General features: G+C 54.5%; 1 protein-coding gene across 1 annotated transcript in view; it reads left to right on the forward strand.

The window, feature by feature from the left end:
• Nucleotides 1-23,792, forward strand: part of CFAP221 (cilia and flagella associated protein 221) — a 71,395-nt gene that overhangs the window by 37,181 nt on the left and 10,422 nt on the right. The window contains 5 exon segments of the mRNA XM_075318740.1: nt 14,866-14,969; nt 15,971-16,130; nt 16,253-16,373; nt 20,554-20,665; nt 21,121-21,220. Coding sequence (XP_075174855.1) covers nt 14,866-14,969; nt 15,971-16,130; nt 16,253-16,373; nt 20,554-20,665; nt 21,121-21,220 — 597 coding nt within the window.

Here is a 23,792-nt window from a genome sequence, read left to right on the forward strand (position 1 = left end):
ATAACCCCAGACATTACATATGTGACTGATATCAGCCCCTCTTATAATGCTCCAGTGCTGATATAACCCCAGACATTACATATGTGACTGATATCAGCCCCAGACATAAAGTGGTGTCGCTCCGTGTTCTCCGGGGGAGGGGTTGTGTCACTGTCCGGATATCTCTGGAGCTGGCTGTATGTATATATGTGTGTGTATATCTATATATATATAATTGCCTTATTCTGTCTGTCTTGCTCCAAAATTGTGTCCTTACGGTGACACAAAGCTGATTGGCCGCTGGGCTCGCCATGGCCCCGCCCCCCCGCACGGATTGGCAGCTTGCCCAGGCTCCGCCCGCACACGGATTGGCCGGCCGCTCGCCCAGGCTCCGCCCCCCACATGGATTGGCCTCTCGCCCTGGCACCCTGCACGCATTGGCAACTCGGTCACGCCCCGCCCCCCTGACGCAATGCACGCTCGCTCTGGCCCCGCCCCCCGCACGCATTCCCCGAACCGACACGGAGCCACGACTCCCAGGTGAGTACTGTACCCCCGGGAGCCCACATCAGCGTACGCCGCCAACCCAGCCGACACATACCCTCGCATTGCTGGGGTTGCCGCCGTATGCTGGTGTGGGCTCCCGTGCGAGCGGGGGATGGGATACGCTGGTAAACATGGTAGCATAGTTACCAGCGCATCAAGGTCCTGCAGCGGCAGAACACACACACACACACACACACACACACTCACACACACACACACATCGCATCCACACACTCACAACATCCTGGGATATCGCTTGCTTCTCGGCGGCGATACTGTGCAATGACCTCCCAGGACCTGCCGGAGGATCACATGGCCGGAAGCATGTGGTATCTCCGGATGTTGTGAGTATGAGCGCATATGTGCGATATCGTCAGTGTGTGTGTGAGTGTATGCGATCGGATGTGTGTGAGTGTGTTCTGATGTGTGAGTGTGTGAGTGTATGCGATCGGATCTGTGAGTGTCGGCAGAGGAGCACGGCGTGCTGGGGGAGGCTGGGAGGAGAGAGGCTGATGCTGGGGGAGGCTGGGAGGAGGGCGGCTGGGAGGGGGGAGGCTGAGAGAAGAGAGGCTGATGCTGGGGACAGAGGCTGATGCTGGGTGGAGAGAGGCTGATGCTGGGAGGAGAGAGGCTGATGCTGGGAGGAGAGAGGCTGATGCTGGGGGCAGAGAGGCTGATGCTGGGGGCAGAGAGGCGGATGCTGGGGGCAGAGAGGCGGATGCTGGGGGCAGAGAGGCGGATGCTGGGGGCAGAGAGGCTGATGCTGGGGGCAGAGAGGCTGATGCTGGGGGCAGAGAGGCTGATGCTGGGGGCAGAGAGGCTGATGCTGGGGGCAGAGAGGCTGATGCTGGGGGCAGAGAGGCTGATGCTGGGGGCAGAGAGGCTGATGCTGGGGGAGGCTGGGAGGAGAGAGGCTGATGCTGGGGGAGGCTGGGAGGCGAGAGGCTGATGCTGGGGGAGGCTGGGAGGGGGAGGCTGATGCTGGGGGAGGCTGGGAGGGGGAGGCTGATGCTGGGGGAGGCTGGGAGGAGGGAGGCTGAGAGAAGAGAGGCTGATGCTGGGGGAGGCTGAGGCTGGGAGGAGAGAGGCTGATGCTGGGAGGAGAGAGGCTGATGCTGGGAGGAGAGAGGCTGATGCTGGGGGCAGAGAGGCTGATGCTGGGGGCAGAGAGGCTGATGCTGGGGGCAGAGAGGCTGATGCTGGGGGCAGAGAGGCTGATGCTGGGGGCAGAGAGGCTGATGCTGGGGGCAGAGAGGCTGATGCTGGGGGCAGAGAGGCTGATGCTGGGGGCAGAGAGGCTGATGCTGGGGGCAGAGAGGCTGATGCTGGGGGCAGAGAGGCTGATGCTGGGGGCAGAGAGGCTGATGCTGGGGGCAGAGAGGCTGATGCTGGGGGCAGAGAGGCTGATGCTGGGGGCAGAGAGGCTGATGCTGGGGGCAGACAGGCTGATGCTGGGGGCAGAGAGGCTGATGCTGGGGGCAGAGAGGCTGATGCTGGGGGCAGAGAGGCTGATGCTGGGGGCAGAGAGGCTGATGCTGGGGGCAGAGAGGCTGATTCTGGGGGCAGAGAGGCTGATTCTGGGGGCAGAGAGGCTGATTCTGGGGGCAGAGAGGCTGATTCTGGGGGCAGAGAGGCTGATTCTGGGGGCAGAGAGGCTGATTCTGGGGGCAGAGAGGCTGATTCTGGGGGCAGAGAGGCTGATTCTGGGGGCAGAGAGGCTGATTCTGGGGGCAGAGAGGCTGATGCTGGGAGGAGAGAGGCTGATGCTGGGAGGAGAGAGGCTGATGCTGGGAGGAGAGAGGCTGATGCTGGGAGGAGAGAGGCTGATGCTGGGAGGAGAGAGGCTGATGCTGGGAGGATAGAGGCTGATGCTGGGAGGATAGAGGCTGATGCTGGTGCAGCATGGGGGATGGAGCATGATGGGGGGTGCGCAGCATGGGGGATGGAGCACGATGGGGGGTGAGCAGCATGGGGGATGGAGCACGATGGGGGGTGTGCAGCATGGGGGATGGAGCACGTTTGGGAGTGCGCAGCATGGCGGATGGAGCACGTTTGGGAGTGCGCAGCATGGCGGATGGAGCACGTTTGGGAGTGCGCAGTATTGCGGATGGAGCACGTTTGGGAGTGCGCAGCATGGCGGATGGAGCACGTTTGGGAGTGCGCAGCATGGCGGATGGAGCACGTTTGGGAGTGCGCAGCATGGCGGATGGAGCACGTTTGGGAGTGCGCAGCATGGCGGATGGAGCACGTTGGGGAGTGCGCAGCATGGCGGATGGCGCACGATGGGGGGTGCGCAGCATGGCGGGATGGAGCACGATGGGGGGGTGCGCAGCATGGGGGATGGAGCACGATGGGGGGTGCGCAGCATGGGGGGTGGAGCACGATGGGAGGTGCATACCTCCCCCCAACACACACACACAACACACCACACACTGGGAACCACAAACACCGCCCTACACAGACACCCACACACACAGACAACGCTGCACACACATAACACCCAACACACAAACACCGCGGCATACATAAATATACGCACATACCGCGCAACACACACACTGCACAAAACATACCTCCCCCCAAAACACACCACACCCACACAAACCGCGCAACACACACACACACACAACGCTACAGACACACAGCGCTCCACAAACAACGCAACACACGCAACACACATACAACACCGCTCTCACCCCCGCCACACCCAGACAACACCCAGAACATGTACAGCGCCTACACAAACACTTGGTAACTACACACAACAACATCTATATATATATATATATATATATATATATATATATATATATATACACAAAAATCATACATTAACTACACAATACGTAAATTCTAGAATACCCGATGCGTAGAATCCGGCCACCTTCTAGTATATATACACACAGCTCTGGCAATAATTCAGAGGCCGCTGCACAATGGTCAGTTTCTTTGTCGCTCCATTGGGAGACCCAGACAATTGGGTGTATAGCTTCTGCCTCCGGAGGCCACACAAAGTATTACACTTAAAAGTGTAAACCCCTCCCCTCTGCCTATACACCCCCCGTGCATCACGGGCTCCTCAGTTTTTATGCTTTGTGTTGAAGGAGGCACACATGCACGCAAGCTCCACAATTTAGTCAGCAGCAGCTGCTGACTTTATCGGATGGAAGAAAAGAGGGCCCATAACAGGGCCCCCGGCATGCTCCCTTCTCACCCCACTCTGGTCGGCGGTGCTGTTAAGGTTGAGGTACCCATTGCGGGTACATAGGCAGGAGCCACATGCTGTTTTCCTTCCCCATCCCTTAGGGGCTCTGGGTGAAGTGGGATCCTAACCGGTCACCAGGCACTGGGACCGTGCTCCCTCCGCAGCCCCTGGGGGAATCTGCTGGACAGGAGACCGGGTATCGTCAGGGACAGGCCCTGCTCCTCTGAGGTACTCTGTGTCCCCTTGGGGACGGCGCATAGAGCGCCTGTGTAATGGACGCTGCAGCAGCTGCTGGGTGTGTTTGTGCGCCGGGACTACCGCGCTGACCGCGCTTGTTTGCCGGCCGCGCTTATAACTTTAGTCCCCGGCTTTTGCGGCCTAGTACCGCATACTCCCGCCCCCGAGCCTGCCAGTCAGGGGTAAGGGCGGGACGCTGCACTGGACGTCAGCGCTGAGGGCTGGAGCATACTTAGTATCCTCCTCCCCCCTCACTGAGCACCGTGGGGCACCAGATTCCCGCACTTTCTGAGGCACGCCCACGGCTCCCTCCTCCTCTCAGAACGCTGGCAGCCATTCCTATCAGCACTCCTGACGCTGGAGAACTTCAGAGACGAGCTCCACAGCTCTGGGAGGCCCAGGCAGGGAATCTGGTGGTCACACAACCGCTGAGGGCGGTCGGTAAGCCGCACCTGTTACTAGGTGCTGGCCCCCCTGGGTGCCGAAGTGTATATTTATATGCTTATATTATATACATTTACTCTGTACGGCCGCACTATTGCTTTTGGCTATATACCCTCACTGATTGCTCTAGAGGAGACAACAGCATGTCGTCCGCAAAAAGCAAGGGTGCCAAGGCACAGGCTTACTTTGCAACCTGTACCTAATGTGCGGCTATGCTACCTGCAGGTTCCACCTACCCTCATTGTGTGCAATGCTCGGCCCCGGTGACACTCACTCAGCAGGAGCCTCAGCCACTGGTGGGACCCTCGGCCCAGTTGGAACCACCTGCTGCCACTGTCCAGGTGACAGGGACGGAGTTTGCAGTATTTGCTGACAAACTTTCTGAGTCTATGGATAGATGGTCTGCTAAGATACTAGAAGCTTTGCAGTCCAGACCGGTAACACAGGCCCCGGGCACTGTTGAATCATTGCCCCCAGGCCCCCCTCGGTTGGAGCAGCAAAGTGCTCCTGGGGCGACTCATAGGCCCCACGGTGAGGACTCCGACACGGACCGCAGTCCCAGACCGGCTAAGCGGGCTCGCTGGGAGCTTCCCTCGACTTCATCTCACTGTTCAGGGTCTCAGCATGAGGACTCTCTAGAGGATGAAGCGGATGTGGCAGATCAGGATTCTGATCCTGAGGCCGCTCTCAACCTCGATACACCTGAGGGGGACGCCATAGTAAACGACCTTATAGCGTCCATCAATCAGGTGTTAGAACTTTCTCCTCCAGCTCTTCCGATTGAGGAGTCGGCTTCTCAGCAGGAGAAATTCCGCTTTCGGTTTCCCAAGCGTACACGGAGTGCGTTTCTTGATCACTCCGACTTCAGAGATACAGTCGAGAAACACCGAGCTTTTCCGGATAAGCGCTTTACTAAGCGCCTTAATGACACACGTTACCCCTTCCCCACTGACGTAGTCAAGGGTTGGGCTCAGTGTCCCAAGGTGGATCCTCCAGTCTCTAGACTGGCGGCTAGATCCATAGTTGCAGTGGCAGATGGTGCATCACTCAAGGATGCCACTGACAGGCAGATAGAGCTCCTGATGAAATCCATCTATGAAGCTATTGGCGCGTCCTTTGCTCCGGCATTCGCAGCCGTATGGGCACTACAAGCTATCTCAGCTTGTCAGTCTGAGATTAATGCAGTCACACGTACGTCTGCTCCGCAGGTTGTGTCCTTAACCTCTCAGGCGTCGGCGTTTGCGTCCTACACCATTAATGCTGTCCTGGACTCTGCGATCCGTACGGCGGTAGCATCCGCCAATTCAGTGGCAGTCCGCAGGGCCATGTGGCTACGTGAATGGAAGGCAGACTCTGCTTCCAAAAAGTTCTTAACCGGTTTGCCATTTTCTGGCGACCGCCTGTTTGGCGAGCGATTGGATGAAATCATTAAACAATCCAAGGGAAAGGACTCATCCTTACCCCAGTCCAAACCAAACAGACCTCAACAACGGAAGGTACAATCGAGGTTTCGGTCCTTTCGGCCCTCAGCCAGGTCTCAATTCTCCTCGTCCAACAGGCCTCAAAAGGGTCAGAGGAACTCTGATTCATGGCGGTCTAAGTCACGTCCTAAAAAGACCGCCGGAGGAACCGCTCCCAAAGCGGCCTCCTCATGACTTTCGGCCTCCCCAAACCGCATCCTCGGTCGGTGGCAGGCTCTCCCGCTTTTGCGACGCCTGATTGCCACATGTCCAAGACCGATGGGTGAGAGACATTCTGTCTCACGGTTACAGGATAGAGTTCAGCTCTCGTCCTCCGACTCGTTTCTTCAGAACATCTCCGCCCCCCGAGCGAGCCGATGCTCTTCTTCAGGCAGTGTGCACTCTGAAGGCAGAAGGAGTGGTGATCCCGGTTCCCCTTCAGCAATGGGGTCACGGTTTTTACTCCAACTTGTTTGTGGTGCCAAAAAAGGACGGATCTTTCCGTCCCGTTCTGGACCTCAAACTGCTCAACAGACACGTGAAAACCAGGCGGTTCCGGATGGAATCTCTCCGCTCCGTCATTGCCTTGATGTCCCAAGGAGACTTCCTAGCATCAATCGACATCAGGGATGCTTATCTCCACGTGCCGATTGCACCAGAGCATCAGCGCTTCCTGCGTTTCGCCATTGGGGACGAACATCTTCAGTTCGTGGCACTGCCATTCGGCCTGGCGACAGCCCCACGGGTCTTCACCAAGGTCATGGCAACAGTGGTAGCAGTCCTACACTCTCAGGGACACTCGGTGATCCCTTACTTAGACGATCTTCTTGTCAAGGCCCCCTCTCGGGTGGCGTGCCAACACAGCCTGAACATTGCTCTGGAGACTCTCCAGAGATTCGGGTGGATCATCAATTTCCCAAAGTCAAAATTGACACCGACCCAATCGCTGACATATCTCGGAATGGAGTTTCATACTCTCTCAGCGATAGTGAAACTTCCGCTGGACAAACAGCGTTCACTACGGACAGGGGTGCAATCTCTCCTTCGAGACCAGTCGCACCCCTTGAGGCGCCTCATGCACTTCCTAGGGAAGATGGTGGCAGCAATGGAGGCAGTTCCATTTGCGCAGTTTCATCTGCGTCCACTTCAATGGGACATTCTCCGCAAATGGGACAGGAAGTCGACGTCCCTCGACAGGAACGTCTCCCTTTCTCGGGCGACCAAGGCCTCCCTTCAGTGGTGGCTTCTTCCCTCTTCCTTGTCGAAGGGGAAATCATTCCTGCCCCCATCCTGGGCTGTGGTCACGACGGACGCGAGTCTGTCAGGGTGGGGAGCGGTCTTCCTCCACCACAGGGCTCAGGGTACCTGGACTCAGCCAGAGTCCTCCCTTCAGATCAATGTTCTGGAGATAAGGGCAGTGTATCTAGCCCTAAAGGCGTTCCAGCCGTGGCTGGAAGGCAGGCAGATCCGAATTCAGTCGGACAACGCCACGGCGGTGGCATACATCAACCACCAAGGCGGCACACGCAGTCGGCAAGCCTTCCAGGAAGTTCGGCGGATTCTGCTATGGGTGGAAGCCACAGCCTCCACCATCTCCGCAGTTCACATCCCGGGCGTAGAAAACTGGGAAGCAGACTTTCTCAGTCGTCAGGGCATGGACGCAGGGGAATGGTCTCTTCACCCGGACGTGTTTCAAGAGATCTGTTGCCGCTGGGGGGTGCCGGATGTCGACCTCATGGCGTTTCGGCACAACAACAAGGTCCCGGCATTCATGGCACGGTCTCAAGATCACAGAGCTCTGGCGGCAGACGCATTAGTTCAGGATTGGTCGCAGTTTCGACTGCCTTATGTATTTCCTCCTCTGGCACTGCTGCCCAGAGTGTTACGCAAGATCAGGTCCGACTGCCGCCGCGCCATCCTCGTCGCTCCAGACTGGCCGAGGAGGTCGTGGTACCCGGATCTGTGGCATCTCACGGTGGGCCAACCGTGGGCACTACCAGACCGACCAGACTTGCTGTCTCAAGGGCCATTTTTCCATCTGAATTCTGCGGGCCTCAACCTGACTGTGTGGCCATTGAGTCCTGGATCCTAGCGTCTTCAGGGTTATCTCAAGAGGTCATTGCCACTATGAGACAGGCCAGGAAACCAACGTCCGCCAAGATCTACCACAGGACGTGGAGGATCTTCTTATCCTGGTGCTCTGATCAGGGTTTTACTCCCTGGCCTTTTGCCTTACCCACTTTTCTGTCCTTCCTTCAATCCGGAATGGAAAAGGGTTTGTCTCTCGGCTCTCTTAAGGGACAAGTCTCTGCGCTCTCTGTCTTTTTTCAGAAGCGCCTAGCCAGACTTCCACAGGTACGCACGTTCCTGCAGGGGGTTTGTCACATCGTCCCTCCTTACAAGCGTCCGCTAGAACCCTGGGATCTGAACAGGGTGCTAACGGCTCTTCAGAAACCACCTTTCGAGCCAATGAGAGATATTTCTCTTTCACGCCTTTCGCAGAAGGTGGTCTTCCTAGTGGCAGTCACATCACTTCGGAGAGTGTCTGAGCTAGCAGCACTGTCATGCAAAGCCCCCTTCCTGGTGTTTCACCAGGATAAGGTGGTTCTGCGTCCGGTTCCGGAATTTCTCCCTAAGGTGGTATCCCCTTTTCATCTCAATCAGGATATCTCCTTACCTTCTTTTTGTCCTCATCCAGTTCACCAATGTGAAAAGGATTTGCACTTGTTAGATCTAGTGAGAGCACTCCGGCTCTACATTTCCCGCATGGCGCCCCTGCGCCGCTCGGATGCGCTCTTTGTCCTGGTCGCTGGCCAGCGTAAAGGGTCGCAGGCTTCCAAGTCAACCTTGGCCCGATGGATCAAGGAACCAATTCTTGAAGCCTATCGTTCTTCTGGGCTTCCGGTTCCCTCAGGGCTGAAGGCCCATTCTACCAGAGCCGTGGGTGCGTCTTGAGCATTGCGGCACCAGGCCACGGCTCAGCAGGTGTGTCAGGCGGCTACCTGGTCGAGTCTGCACACTTTCACGAAACACTATCAGGTGCATACCTATGCTTCGGCGGATGCCAGCCTAGGTAGGCGAGTCCTTCAGGCGGCGGTTGCCCACCTGTAGGAAGGGGCCGTTTTACGGCTCTTTTTATCGAGGTATTCTTTTACCCACCCAGGGACTGCTTTTGGACGTCCCAATTGTCTGGGTCTCCCAATGGAGCGACAAAGAAGAAGGGAATTTTGTTACTTACCGTAAATTCCTTTTCTTCTAGCTCCTATTGGGAGACCCAGCACCCGCCCCTGTTCCCTTCGGGCTGTTGTTCTTTTGTGTACACATGTTGTTCATGTTGAATTGTTCTTGGTTCATGGTTTTCAGTTCTCCGAACATCCTTCGGATTGAATTTACCTTAGACCAATTTATAAGTTTCCTCCTTCCTGCTTTTGCACCAAAACTGAGGAGCCCGTGATGCACGGGAGGGTGTATAGGCAGAGGGGAGGGGTTTACACTTTTAAGTGTAATACTTTGTGTGGCCTCCGGAGGCATAGCCTATACACCCAATTGTCTGGGTCTCCCAATAGGAGCTAGAAGAAAAGGAATTTACGGTAAGTAAACAAAATTCCCTTCTTCTCTGATTTTTCTCTATTTCTGAGTAAAATGTAAATTTGTTCTTTATTCTATAATCTGTGCATCCTGTGCATCCTGTGCCTCCTGTGCATCCTGTGCCTCCTGTGCATCCTGTGCATCCTGTGCATCCTGTGCCTCCTGTGCATCCTGTGCCTCCTGTGCATCCTGTGCCTCCTGTGCATCCTGTGCCCCCTGTGCCTCCTGTGCATTCTGTGCATCCTGTGCCTCCTGTGCATTCTGTGCCTCCTCTGCATCCTGTGCCTCCTCTGCATCCTGTGCCTCCTGTGCATTCTGTGCATCCTGTGCCTCCTGTGCATTCTGTGCATTCTGTGCCTCCTGTGCATTCTGTGCCTCCTGTGCATTCTGTGCCTCCTGTGCCTCCTGTGCATTCTGTGCATCCTGTGCATTCTGTGCATCCTGTGCATCCTGTGCATTCTGTGCATCGTGTGCATTCTGTGCATCCTGTGCCTCCTGTGCATTCTGTGTCTCCTGTGTCTCCTGTGCCTCCTGTGCATCCTGTGCATTCTGTGCATCGTGTGCATTCTGTGCATCGTGTGCATTCTGTGCATCCTGTGCCTCCTGTGCATCCTGTGCATCCTGTGCATCCTGTGCATTCTGTGCCTCCTGTGCATTCTGTGCCTCCTGTGCATTCTGTGCCTCCTGTGCCTCCTGTGCATTCTGTGCCTCCTGTGCATTCTGTGCATCTTGTGCCTCCCTCCTGTGCATTCTGTGCCTCCTGTGCATTCTGTGCCTCCTGTGCATCCTGTGCCTCCTGTGCATTCTGTGCCTCCTGTGCATTCCTGTGCATTCTGTGCCTCCTGTGCATTCTGTGCCTCCTGTGCATTCCTGTGCATCCTGTGCATCCTGTGCCCCCTGTGCCCCCTGTGCATCCTGTGCATTTTGTGCATCCTGTGCATTCTGTGCCTCCTGTGCATTCTGTGCATTCTGTGCATCCTGTGCCTCCTGTGCATTCTGTGCCTCCTGTGCATTCTGTGCCTCCTGTGCATTTTGTGCATCCTGTGCCTCCTGTGCATTCTGTGCCTCCTGTGCATTTTGTGCATCCTGTGCCTCCTGTGCATTCTGTGCATCCTGTCCCTCCTGTCCCTCCTGTGCATTCTGTGCATCCTGTGCCTCCTGTGCATCCTGTGCATCCTTCTGTGCGTCCTATGCATTCTGTGCATCCTTCTGTGCCTCCTGTGCCTCCTGTGCATCCCGTGCATCCTTCTGTGCATCCTGTGCATCCTGTGCACCCTGTGCCTCCTGTGCATTCTGTGCATTCTGTGCATTCTGTGCATTCTGTGCCTCCTGTGCATTCTGTGCCTCCTGTGCATCCTGTGCATCCTTTTGTGCATCCTGTGCCTCCTGTGCATCCTTCTGTGCGTCCTGTGCATTCTGTGCCTCCTGTGCATTTTGTGCATCCTGTGCCTCCTGTGCATTCTGTGCCTCCTGTGCATTCTGTGCCTCCTGTGCATTCTGTGCCTCCTGTGCCTTCTGTGCATCCTTCTGTGCATTCTGTGCCTCCTGTGCATTCTATGCCTCCTGTGCCTCCTGTGCCTTCTGTGCATCCTTCTGTGCATTCTGTGCATTCTGTGTATCCTGTGCATTCTGTGTATCCTGTGCATTCTGTGCATCCTGTGCATCCTGTGCCTCCTGTGCATTCTGTGCATTCTGTGCATTCTGTGCCTCCTGTGCATTCTGTGCCTCCTGTGCATTCTGTGCCTCCTGTGCCTTCTGTGCATCCTTCTGTGCATTCTGTGCCTCCTGTGCATCCTGTGCCTCCTGTGCCTTCTGTGCATCCTTCTGTGCATTCTGTGCATCCTGTGCCTCCTGTGCATCCTGTGCATTCTGTGCATCCTGTGTATCCTGTGCATTCTATGCATCCTGTGCATCCTGTGCCTCCTGTGTATTCTCTGCATTCTGTGCCTCCTGTGCATTCTGTGCCTCCTGTGCATTCTGTGCCTCCTGTGCATTCTGTGCCTCCTGTGCATTCTGTGCCTCCTGTGCACCCTGTGCATCCTGTGCATTCTGTGCCTCCTGTGTATCCTGTGCATTCTATGCATCCTGTGCATCCTGTGCCTCCTGTGTATTCTCTGCATTCTGTGCCTCCTGTGCATTCTGTGCCTCCTGTGCATTCTGTGCCTCCTGTGCATTCTGTGCCTCCTGTGCATTCTGTGCCTCCTGTGCATTCTGTGCCTCCTGTGCATTCTGTGCCTCCTGTGCATTCTATGCATCCTGTGCATTCTGTGCATTCTGTGCATTCTGTGCCTCCTGTGCATTCTGTGCCTCCTGTGCACCCTGTGCATCCTGTGCATTCTGTGCCTCCTGTGCATTCTGTGCCTCCTGTGCATTCTGTGCCTCCTGTGCATTCTGTGCCTCCTGTGCATTCTGTGCATCCTGTGCATTCTGTGCATTCTGTGCATCTTGTGCCTCCCTCCTGTGCATTCTGTGCCTCCTGTGCATTCTGTGCCTCCTGTGCATCCTGTGCCTCCTGTGCATTCTGTGCCTCCTGTGCATTCTGTGCCTCCTGTGCATTCTGTGCCTCCTGTGCATTCTGTGCATTGTTCTGTTATTGTCACCATTTCTCATCTTCAGAGAATAAATACACAATTTATTGCTGGAAATCTGGAGCCGTCGTCAGTAGATTATAGAATAAAGAACAATCTACATTTTACTCAGAAATAGAGAAAAATCAGAGAAACTGACCATTGTGCAGCGGCCTCTGAATTTTTGCCAGAGCTGTATAGTATAATATAGTGCAGTGCCTTGCGAAAGTATTCAGCCCCTTGAATTTTTCAGCCTTCTCCCACATTTCAGGCTTCAAACATAAAGATAAAATGTGAATGTTCTGGTGAAGAATCTACAAGTGACACAATTGTGAAGAGGAAGGAAATTTATTGCTTATTTTACACTTTTATAAACAATAAATAACTGATAATTGTGGCGTGCAATATTATTCATCCCCTGTAAGTGAATCCTTTGTAGCGCCCCCTTTTGCTGCCATTACAGCTGCAGTCTCTTGGGGGATGTGTCTATCAGTTTTGCACATGGAGAGGTGAAATTCTCGCCCATTCTTTCTTTGTAAACAGCTGGAGCTGAGTGAGGTTGGATGGAGGCGTTTGTGAACAGCAGTTTTCAGCTCTTTCCACAGGTTCTCGATTGGGTTCAGGTCTGGACTGTGACTTGGCCATTCTAACACCTGGATACGGTTATTTGTGATCCATTCCATTGTAGATTTTGCTTTATGTTTGGGATCATTGTCTTGTTGGAAGACAAATCTCCGTCCCAGTCTCAGGTCTTTTACAGACTCAACAGGTTTTATTCAAGAATGGTCCTGTATTTGTCTCCATCCATCTTCCCATCAATTTTACCCATCTTCCCTGTCCCGGCTGAAGAAAAGCAGGTCCAAACCATGATGCGGCCTCCACCATGTTTGACAGTGGGGATGGTGTGTTCAGGGGGATGAGCTGTGTTGCTTTTATCGTTTGGCATTGTGCCCATATAGTGTGATTTTGGTTTCCTCTGAGCAGAGCCCCTTCTTCCACATGTTTGGTGTCTCCAGGTGGCTTGTGGGAAACTGTAAAACAACACTTTTTATGGATATCTTTGAGAAATGGCTTCTTCTTGCCCCTCTTCCATAAAGGCCAGATTTGTGCAGTGTAGACTGATTGTTGTGCTATGGACAGACTCTCCCCCCTCAGCTGTAGATCTCTGCAGATCATCCAGAGCGATCATGGGCCTCTTGGCTGCGTCTCTGATCAGTCTTCTCCTTGTGTGAGATGACAGTTTGGATGGACGGCCGGGTCTTGGTAGATTTGCAGGGGTATGATTCTCCTTCCATTTCAATATGATCGCTTGCACAGGGCTGCTTGGGATGTTTAACGTTGTGGAAATCTTTTTGTAACCAAATCCGGCTTTAAACTTCTCCACAACAGTATCCTGGACCTGCCTGTTGTGTTCCTTGGTCTTCATAATGCTCTCTGCGCTTTACACAGAACATGAGCCTATCACAGAGCAGGGGCATTATACGGAGGCTTCATTACACACAGGGGCTTATATTTATCATCATCAGTCATTTAGGACAACATTGCATCATTCAGAGACCCTCAATCCCCTTCTGGAGGGAGTTTCTGCACTGACAGTAAAGGGGGTGAATAATATTGCACGGCACAATTTACAGTTATTTTAAACTTTTATAAAAAATAAGCAATAAATTTCCTTCCTCTTCACAATTGTGTCACTTGTTGTTGATTCTTCACCAGAACATTCACATTTTATCTTTATGTTTGAAGCCTAAAATGTGGGAAAAGGTGAATAATTCAAGGGGCTGAATACTTTCACAAGGCACTAATATATATATATATATAATCTATGTATTAGTGCTGTGCAGTGCGGTGTGGAGCTGTTTCTGCTCCGGATGTTTCCTCGCAGTCGCGGTGGCAGCAGTGACAGGTGTCTGCACAGACGCAGCGTCATTCTGTTTATGGAAGTAACGGCTGATAGAAGCCACACGTCCGGCTCCTGACGGATGAGCACAAGCTGCTGCGCTCCGCATAGTCCCGGGGGCTCTGATGGCCGCTGCACATACAGCTGATCGCTCTCATGACTGACAGCACAACGGCTGCTTCACAACCTCTTCTCTCACCTGCACTATTACTACCACTCCCAACATCATGCCCTATCCTCCTGCACAGCACAGCAGAGTAGTGACTGCAGCTCTGGAGGTGACTGGAGGATAAGACACAATGTAACAGTAGAATAGTGAGTGCAGCTTTGGAGCTGACCAGAGGATAAGACACAGTGTAAAAGCAGAATCGTGAGTGCAGCTCTGGAGGTGACTGGAGGATAAGATATGATGTAACAGCAGAATAGTGACTGCAGCTCTGGAGGAGACTGGAGGATAAGACACGATGTAACAACAGCAGAATAGTGACTGCAGCTCTGGAGGAGACTGGAGGATAAGACACGATGTAAAAACAGAATAGTGACTGCAGCTCTGGAGGAGACTGGAGGATAAGACACAATGTAACAGCAGAATAGTGACTGCAGCTCTGGAGGTGACTGGAGGATAAGACCTGATGTAACAGCAGAATAGTGACTGCAGCTCTGGAGGTGGGTGGAGGATATGACCTGATGTAACAGCAGAATAGTGACTGCAGCTCTGGAGGTGACTGAAGGATAAGACCTGATGTAACAGCAGAATAGTGACTGCAGCTCTGGAGGTGGGTGGAGGATAAGACCTGATGTAACAGCAGAATAGTGAGTGCAGCTCTGGAGGTGGGTGGAGGATAAGACCTGATGTAACAGCAGAATAGTGAGTACAGCTCTGGAGGTGAGTGGAGTGTTCGGCACCATGCGCTCATCCTCCTCTTCTTCTTCTCGCAGTGCCCTCCAGCTCCTGCGCTTGTGCTGCCGATGTCCGGTTGACTTTCAGTTCTCCATCGTCTGTTCTCCGTCTCACAAGGACTTTGACATTTCCCTGGCTTCAGGTGCGTATTGTGGGGTCTCCGCAGTAGAGATCTGGGGGTGACATCGCAGCTCGCTGACAGTGGCCTCTGGTGACTCTGCTGAGCCGCTGCGGGGGAGGGGAGCGCAGGAGCCGACTCTCAACGAGTTCAGCTCAGTGCAGGAAAATCAATCATCAGATAATAGAATAAAACGTCCAGAAGAAGAAGCGGAGCGCAGCTCCCGAGATCCGATTACCGGAGGCTGCGTGTCCCAACCGCGCCGCTGACAAATGGTATTAATAGCGAGCGCCGCGAGGAGCCAGAAATCACCCCATTACTTACCCTGTGCAATATACAGCCCGATATACCCCAGAGCTGCACTCACTATGCTGCAGAAACTGTGCACATACATTACTGATCCGGAGCTACCTCCAGTATTGTACTCCAGAGCTGCACTCACTATTCTGCTGGTGCAGTCACTGTGTGCATACATTACATTACTGATCCTGAGTTACCTCCTGTATTATACTCCAGAGCTGCACTCACTATTCTGCTGGTGCAGTCACTGTGTGCATACATTACATTACTGATCCTGAGTTACCTCCTGTATTATACTCCAGAGCTGCACTCACTATTCTGCTGCTGCAGTCACTGTGTACATACATTACATTACTGATCCTGAGTTACATCCTGTATTATACTCCAGAGCTGCACTCACTATTCTGCTGGTGCAGTCACTGTGTACATACATTACATTACTGATCCGGAGCTACCTCCTGTATTATACACCAGAGCTGCACTCACTATTCTGCTGGTGCAGTCACTGTGTACATACATTACATTAATGATCTTGAGTTACCTCCTGTATTATACTCCAGAGCTGCACTCACTATTCTGCTGGTGCAGTCACTGTGTACATACATTACATTACTGATCCTGAGTTACCTCCTGTATTATACTCCAGAGCTGCACTCACTGTTCTGCAGGCAGGCGGTGGCTGTTTCTGGGTGATTGTGTTAACCCTTTGTCGCCCTGTGTTGCAGGGATGGTCCCGGGCGGGGGGCTGGTGGAGGTGATGGTGACGTACACCCCCTCCTGTTACGGCACAGCTCAGGTCACATTGGAGTTGCAGGTGTCGGAGTTCAGCGCTCGTCCCCGAGTCTGCGTGGTCACCGGCACGTGCACGCCTCTGCTGACTGCAAGGTATGTCCAGTCCTACAAGGCGGCACGCTAAGGGATACGTCTGTAGTGCCGCCATATACCAGCCGTGAGTACAAGATGGCAGCACCAGCAGGATATTATATATGGAGCTGTAATCTCATCAGGAAGCCGCACCCCCAGGAGCAAAACTCTACCGGAGGACGACCGCAGGGCGCACACAGACCGTCTTATGCCGTGTCCCGCAAGAAAAAGCATCTGCAGAGTCTGCAGCACAGCGCCTCTCAGGTAACGTTCTGCAGCCGCACTCTGGAGCCTCTCTCTACTACCGCACTCTGCAGCCTCTCTATACAGCCTCTCTCTACAGCCGCACTCTGCAGCCTCTCTCTACAGCCGCACTCTGCAGCTTCTCTCTACAGCCGCACTCTGCAGGTTCTCTCTACAGCCGCACTCTGCAGCTTCTCTCTACAGCCGCACTCTGCAGCTTCTCTCTACAGCCGCACTCTGCAGCTTCTCTCTACAGCCGCACTCTGCAGCTCCTCTATACAGCCGCATTCTGCAGCTCCTCTATACAGCCGCACTCTGCAGCTCCTCTATACAGCCGCACTCTGCAGCTCCTCTATACAGCCGCACTCTGCAGCTTCTCTATACAGCCGCACTCTGCAGCTTCTCTATACAGCCGCACTCTGCAGCTCCTCTATACAGCCGCACTCTGCAGCTTCTCTATACAGCTGCACTCTGCAGCTTCTCTATACAGCTTCTCTATACAGCCGCACTCTGCAGCTTCTCTATACAGCCGCACTCTGCAGCTTCTCTATACAGCCGCACTCTGCAGCTTCTCTCTACAGCCGCACTCTGCAGCCTCTCTCTACAGCCGCACTTTGCAGCCTCTCTCTACAGCCGCACTCTGCAGCCTCTCTCTACAGCCGCACTCTGTAGCTTCTCTCTACAGCCGCACTCTGTAGCTTCTCTCTACAGCCGCACTCTGTAGCCTCTCTCTACAGCCGCACTCTGCAGCCTCTCTCTACAGCCGCACTCTGCAGCCTCTCTCTACAGCCGCACTCTGCAGCCTCTCTCTACAGCCGCACTCTGTAGCCTTTCTATTCGGCCGCACTCTGCAGCTTCTCTCTACGGCCGCACTCTGCAGCTTCTCTCTACGGCCACACTCTGCAGCCTCTCTCTACAGCCGCACTCTGCAGCTTCTCTATACAGCCGCACTTTGCAGCTTCTCTATACAGCCGCACTCTGCAGCTTCTCTCTACAGCCGCACTCTGCAGCTTCTCTATACAGCTTCTCTATACAGCCGCACTCTGCAACTTCTCTCTACAGCCGCACTCTGGAGCCTCTCTCTACAGCCGCACTCTGGAGCCTCTCTCTACAGCCGCACTCTGGAGCCTCTCTCTACAGCCGCACTCTGCAGCTTCTCTCTACAGCCGCACTCTGCAGCTTCTCTCTACAGCCGCACTCTGCAGCTTCTCTCTACAGCCGCACTCTGCAGCTTCTCTGTACAGCCGCACTCTGCAGCTCCTCTATACAGCCGCACTCTGCAGCTCCTCTATACAGCCGCACTCTGCAGCTCCTCTATACAGCCGCACTCTGCAGCTTCTCTATACAGCCGCACTCTGCAGCTTCTCTATACAGCCGCACTCTGCAGCTCCTCTATACAGCCGCACTCTGCAGCTTCTCTATACAGCCGCACTCTGCAGCTTCTCTATACAGCTTCTCTATACAGCCGCACTTTGCAGCTTCTCTATACAGCCGCACTCTGCAGCTTCTCTATACAGCCGCACTCTGCAGCTTCTCTATACAGCCGCACTCTGCAGCTTCTCTATACAGCCGCACTCTGCAGCTTCTCTATACAGCCGCACTCTGCAGCCTCTCTCTACAGCCGCACTCTGCAGCCTCTCTCTACAGCCGCACTCTGTAGCTTCTCTCTACAGCCGCACTCTGTAGCCTCTCTCTACAGCCGCACTCTGCAGCCTCTCTCTACAGCCGCACTCTGCAGCCTCTCTCTACAGCCGCACTCTGTAGCCTTTCTATTCGGCCGCACTCTGCAGCTTCTCTCTACGGCCGCACTCTGCAGCTTCTCTCTACGGCCACACTCTGCAGCCTCTCTCTACAGCCGCACTCTGCAGCTTCTCTATACAGCCGCACTTTGCAGCTTCTCTCTACAGGTCACTCTGCAGCTCCTCTATACAGCCGCACTCTGCAGCTTCTCTCTACAGCCGCACTCTGCAGCTTCTCTATACAGCTTCTCTATACAGCCGCACTCTGGAGCTTCTCTCTACAGCCGCACTCTGGAGCTTCTCTCTACAGCCGCACTCTGGAGCCTCTCTCTACAGCCGCACTCTGGAGCCTCTCTCTACAGCCGCACTCTGGAGCCTCTCTCTACAGCCGCACTCTGCATCTTTTCTCTACAGCCGCACTCTGTAGCTTCTTTCTACAGCCGCACTCTGTAGCTTCTCTGTACAGCCGCACCCTGCAGCTTCTCTCTACAGCCGCACCCTGCAGCTTCTCTCTACAGCCGCACCCTGCAGCTTCTCTCTACAGCCGCACCCTGCAGCTTCTCTCTACAGCCGCACCCTGCAGCTTCTCTTCTACAGCCGCACTCTGCAGCTTCTCTCTACAGCCGCACTCTGCAGCTTCTCTCTACAGCCGCACTCTGCAGCTTCTCTCTACAGCCGCACTCTGCAGCTTCTCTCTACAGCCGCACTCTGCAGCTTCTCTCTACAGCCGCACTCTGCAGCTTCTCTCTACAGCCGCACTCTGCAGCTTCTCTCTACAGCCGCACTCTGCAGCTTCTCTCTACAGCCGCACTCTGCAGCTTCTCTCTACAGCCGCACTCTGCAGCTTCTCTCTACAGCCGCTCTCTGCAGCTTCTCTCTACAGCCGCACTCTGCAGCTTCTCTATACAGCCTCTCTATACAGCCGCACTCTGCAGCTTCTCTATACAGCCGCACTCTGCAGCTTCTCTCTACAGCCGCACTCTGCAGCTTCTCTCTACAGCCGCACACTGCAGCCTCTCTCTACAGCCGCACTCTGCAACCTCTCTCTACAGCCACACTCTGCAGCCTCTCTCTACAGCCGCACTCTGCAGCCTCTCTCTACAGCCGCACTTTGCAGCCTCTCTCTACAGCCGCACTTTGCAGCCTCTCTCTACAGCCGCACTTTGCAGCCTCTCTCTACAGCCGCACTTTGCAGCCTCTCTCTACAGCCGCACTCTGTAGCTTCTCTCTACAGCCGCACTCTGCAGCCTCTCTCTACAGCCGCACTCTGCAGCTTCTCTCTACAGCCGCACTCTGCAGCTTCTCTCTACAGCCGCACTCTGCAGCTTTTCTCTACAGCCGCACTCTGCAGCCGCACTCTGCAGCCTCTCTACAGCCGCACTCTGCAGCTTCTCTATACAGCCGCACTCTGCAGCTTCTCTATACAGCCTCTCTCTACAGCCGCACTCTGCAGCTTCTCTATACAGCCGCACTCTGCAGCTTCTCTATACAGCCGCACTCTGCAGCCTCTCTCTACAGCCGCACTCTGCAGCCTCTCTCTACAGCCGCACTCTGCAGCCTCTCTCTACAGCCGCACTCTGCAGCCTCTCTCTACAGCCGCACTCTGCAGCCTTTCTCTACAGCCTCTCTCTACAGCCGCACTCTGCAGCCTCTCTCTACAGACGCACTCTGCAGCCTCTCTCTACAGACGCACTCTGCAGCCTCTCTCTACAGCCGCACTCTGCAGCCTCTCTCTACAGCCGCACTCTGCAGCCTCTCTCTACAGCCGCACTCTGCAGCCTCTCTCTACAGCCGCACTCTGTAGCTTCTCTCTACAGCCGCACTCTGCAGCCTCTCTCTACAGCCGCACTCTGCAGCCTCTCTCTACAGCCGCACTCTGTAGCCTTTCTATTCGGCCGCACTCTGCAGCTTCTCTATACGGCCGCACTCTGCAGCTTCTCTCTACGGCCACACTCTGCAGCCTCTCTACAGCCGCACTCTGCAGCTTCTCTATACAGCCGCACTCTGCAGCTTCTCTATACAGCCGCACTCTGCAGCTTCTCTATACAGCCGCACTCTGCAGCTTCTCTATACAGCCTCTCTATTCGGCCGCACTCTGCAGCTTTTCTATTCGGCCGCACTCTGCAGCTTCTCTATACAGCCTCTCTATTCAGCCGCACTCTGCAGCTTCTCTCTACGGCCGCACTCTGCAGCCTCTCTCTACGGCCGCACTCTGCAGCCTCTTTCTACGGCCGCACTCTGGAGCCTCTCTCTACGGCCGCACTCTGGAGCCACTCTCTACAGCCGCACTCTGCAGTCTCTCTCTACAGCCGCACTCTGCAGCCTCTCTCTACAGCCGCACTCTGCAGCCTCTCTCTACATCCGCACTCTGCAGCCTCTCTCTACAGCCGCACTCTGCAGCTTCTCTCTGCAGCCGCACTCTGCAGCCGCTGGGCGAGTGACCGGACTCTTATCCACTACAGGTCATTGAGTTCCAGGATCTGAGATTTTCCGGGGATCTGTCAAATCCTCACGCTGTGTCCACCGTCCTGAACCAGCAGCCCGGAAAGCTGAAAACCAGAGACCTGCGGGGAGGTAACGGCATGAGGGGGGTCGTAGTATTCACCACTTGTTTCATCATTACTTTATCTACATCAAGTCTTACTCTCCAGTCACTTCCAGAGCTGCACTCACTATTCAGCTGTTACATCATGTCTTATCCTCCAATCACCTCCAGAGCTGCTGTGGATGTGACTGGAGTAGAAGGTGCCATTAGATGAGGACACAGAGTGGTGTGGGGCAGGAGAGGTGGCGCTTGGTGGCTTCCTGTGTGGCGCTCTGTGGCCCTCGGTGGCTGCCGGCGTTGGCGCTCGATGGCTGCCGGCGTGGCTCTCGGTGGCTGCCGGCGTTGGCGCTCGGTGGCTGCCGGCGTGGCGCTCGGTGGCTGCCGGCGTGGCGCTCGGTGGCTGAGTGCGTGGTGCTCGGTGGCTGAGTGCGTGGTGTTCGGTGGCTGAGTGCGCGGCGCTGGCTGCAATCTCTCTTTGTTGCAGGACGCTCAGACAAGGTTCGGACTCGTCAGGAGAAGGAGTCGCGGTTCCAGCAGGTGATGCTGCAGAACGTCGCGGAGGAGGAGGCGAATCAGCTGCGATGGTGACTACACGGCGTTCTGCAGAGGGGGGAGGCAGGCGAAGGGCTGACACTGCTCACACCCCCCGGCTCTGCTACACCGGCATCTCAGACTGCTTACCTGCACTGACACAGTGTAACAGACTACACGACACAGAACACAGACTTGTAGACACTGTAACAAAACCTCAGCTGTGAGAACGACCAGCTCTGTAAGGATTGTCAGCCTTGTTATGCTGACAGAGAAAATCAACATTTTCATTCACATCTGTGAAGCTCGACCTGGATATAATCTCCACCGAGACAGAGAGTGATATATGGGGGGATATACGCTCCTGTAGGGTGATATATGGGGGATATATGCTCCTGTAGGGTGATATATGGGGGGTATACGCTCCTGTAGGGGTGATATATGGGGGATATACGCTCCTGTAGGGTGATATATGGGGGGATATACGCTCCTGTAGGGTGATATATGGCGGGTATACGCTCCTGTAGGGTGATATGTGGGGGATATACGCTCCTGTAGGGTGATACGTGGGGGATATCCACACCAGTGTAGTGATGTGTGAGGGGATATAGCCGCTCCAGTGTAGTGATATGTGGGGGATATACACTCTAGGGTAGTGATATTTGTGGGGATATGCGCTCCAGTGTAGTGATATGTGGTGGATATACACTCCAGTGTAGTGATGTGTGGGGGGGGATATCCACTCCAGTGTAGTGATGTGTGGGGGGGGATATCCACTCCAGTGTAGTGATGTGTGGTGGATATACACTCCAGTGTAGTGATGTGTGGGGGATATACACTCCAGTATAGTGATAGGTGGGGGCTATACGCTCCAGTGTAGTGATGTGTGGGGGGGGATATCCACTCCAGTGTAGTGATGTGTGGTGGATATACACTCCAGTGTAGTGATGTGTGGGGGATATACACTCCAGTATAGTGATAGGTGGGGGCTATACGCTCCAGTGTAGTGATGTGTGGGGAGATAAACACTCCAGTGTAGTGATATGTGAGGGGCATATACACTCCAGTGTAGTGATGTGTGGGGGATATACACTCCAGTATAGTGATAGGTGGGGGCTATACGCTCCAGTGTAGTGATATGTGAGGGGGATATACACTCCAGTATAGTGATGTGTGGGGGAAATCCGCTCCAGTGTAGTAATATGTGAGGGGGGATATACACTCCAGTGTAGTGATGTGTGGGGGATATACACTCCAGTGTAGTGATGTGTGGGGGATATACACTCCAGTGTAGTGATGTGTAGGGGATATACGCTCCAGTATAGTGATATGTGGGGGGATATACGCTCCAGTATAGTTTTATGTGGGGGGATATACGCTCCAGTGTAGTGATGTGTGGGGGGGGATATCCACTCCAGTGTAGTGATGTGTGTGGAGATATACACTCCAGTGTAGTGATGTGTGGGGGATATACACTCCAGTATAGTGATAGGTGGGGGCTATACGCTCCAGTGTAGTGATGTGTGGGGGCTATACGCTCCAGTGTAGTGATGTGTGGGGGCTATACGCTCCAGTGTAGTGATGTGTGGGGGCTATACGCTCCAGTGTAGTGATGTGTGGGGAGATATACACTCCAGTGTAGTGATGTGTGGGGAGATATACACTCCAGTATAGTGATAGGTGGGGGGATATACGCTCCAGTGTACTGATAGGTGAGGGATATCCGCTCCAGTGTAGTGATGTGTGGGGGATATCCGCTCCAGTAAAGTGATATGTGGGGGGATATCCGCTCCAGTATAGTGATAGGTGGGGATATCCGCTCCAGTGTAGTGATGTGTGGGGAGGATATACACTCCAGTGTAGTGATGTGTGGGGGGATATACACTCCAGTGTAGTGATAGGTGGGGGGATATACACTCCAGTGTAGTGATAGGTGGGTGATATCCGCTCCGGTGTAGTGATCTGTGGGGGATATCCGCTCCAGTGTAGTGATATGTGGGGGGATATCCGCTTCAGTGTAGTGATATGTGGGGAGATATACACTCCAGTGTATGATAGGTGGGGGATATCCGCTCCGGTGTAGTGATAGGTGGGGGATATCCGCTCCGGTGTAGTGATCTGTGGGGGATACACTTGTGGAAGAGATGAGATCCAGCACTTTGAGCACTCTTATGTTGGAGCATTCGGGTTGGATTGAGTGTGTCCGGTGTCTGATTTCCTCTGCAGATACATTGTATCGGGCGGCGGCCGGATCTCACCTCTCTGCACTGAGCGACATCAAATGGGGAAAGACGGAATGACGGAAAGCGTGGATTTTACAGGGGAAGTTATAAAGCGACTATCACGAGGCGGGGTCTGCTCCCTGGGGTTGGGGGGTCTGCTCCCTGGGGTTGGGGGGTCTGCTCCCTGGGGTTGGGGGGTCTGCTCCCTGGGGTTCTGGGGTCTGCTGCCTGGGGTTCTGGGGTCTGCTGCCTGGGGTTCTGGTGTCTGCTGCCTGGGGTTGGGGGGTCTGCTGCCTGGGGTTGGGGGGGTCTGCTGCCTGGGGTTCTGGGGTCTGCTGCCTGGGGTTCTGGGGTCTGCTGCCTGGGGTTCTGGGGTCTGCTGCCTGGGGTTGGGGGGTCTGCT

The sequence above is a fragment of the Anomaloglossus baeobatrachus genome, chromosome 7 (genome assembly GCF_048569485.1).
Source record: "Anomaloglossus baeobatrachus isolate aAnoBae1 chromosome 7, aAnoBae1.hap1, whole genome shotgun sequence".
Taxonomy (NCBI): Eukaryota; Metazoa; Chordata; class Amphibia; order Anura; family Aromobatidae; genus Anomaloglossus; species Anomaloglossus baeobatrachus.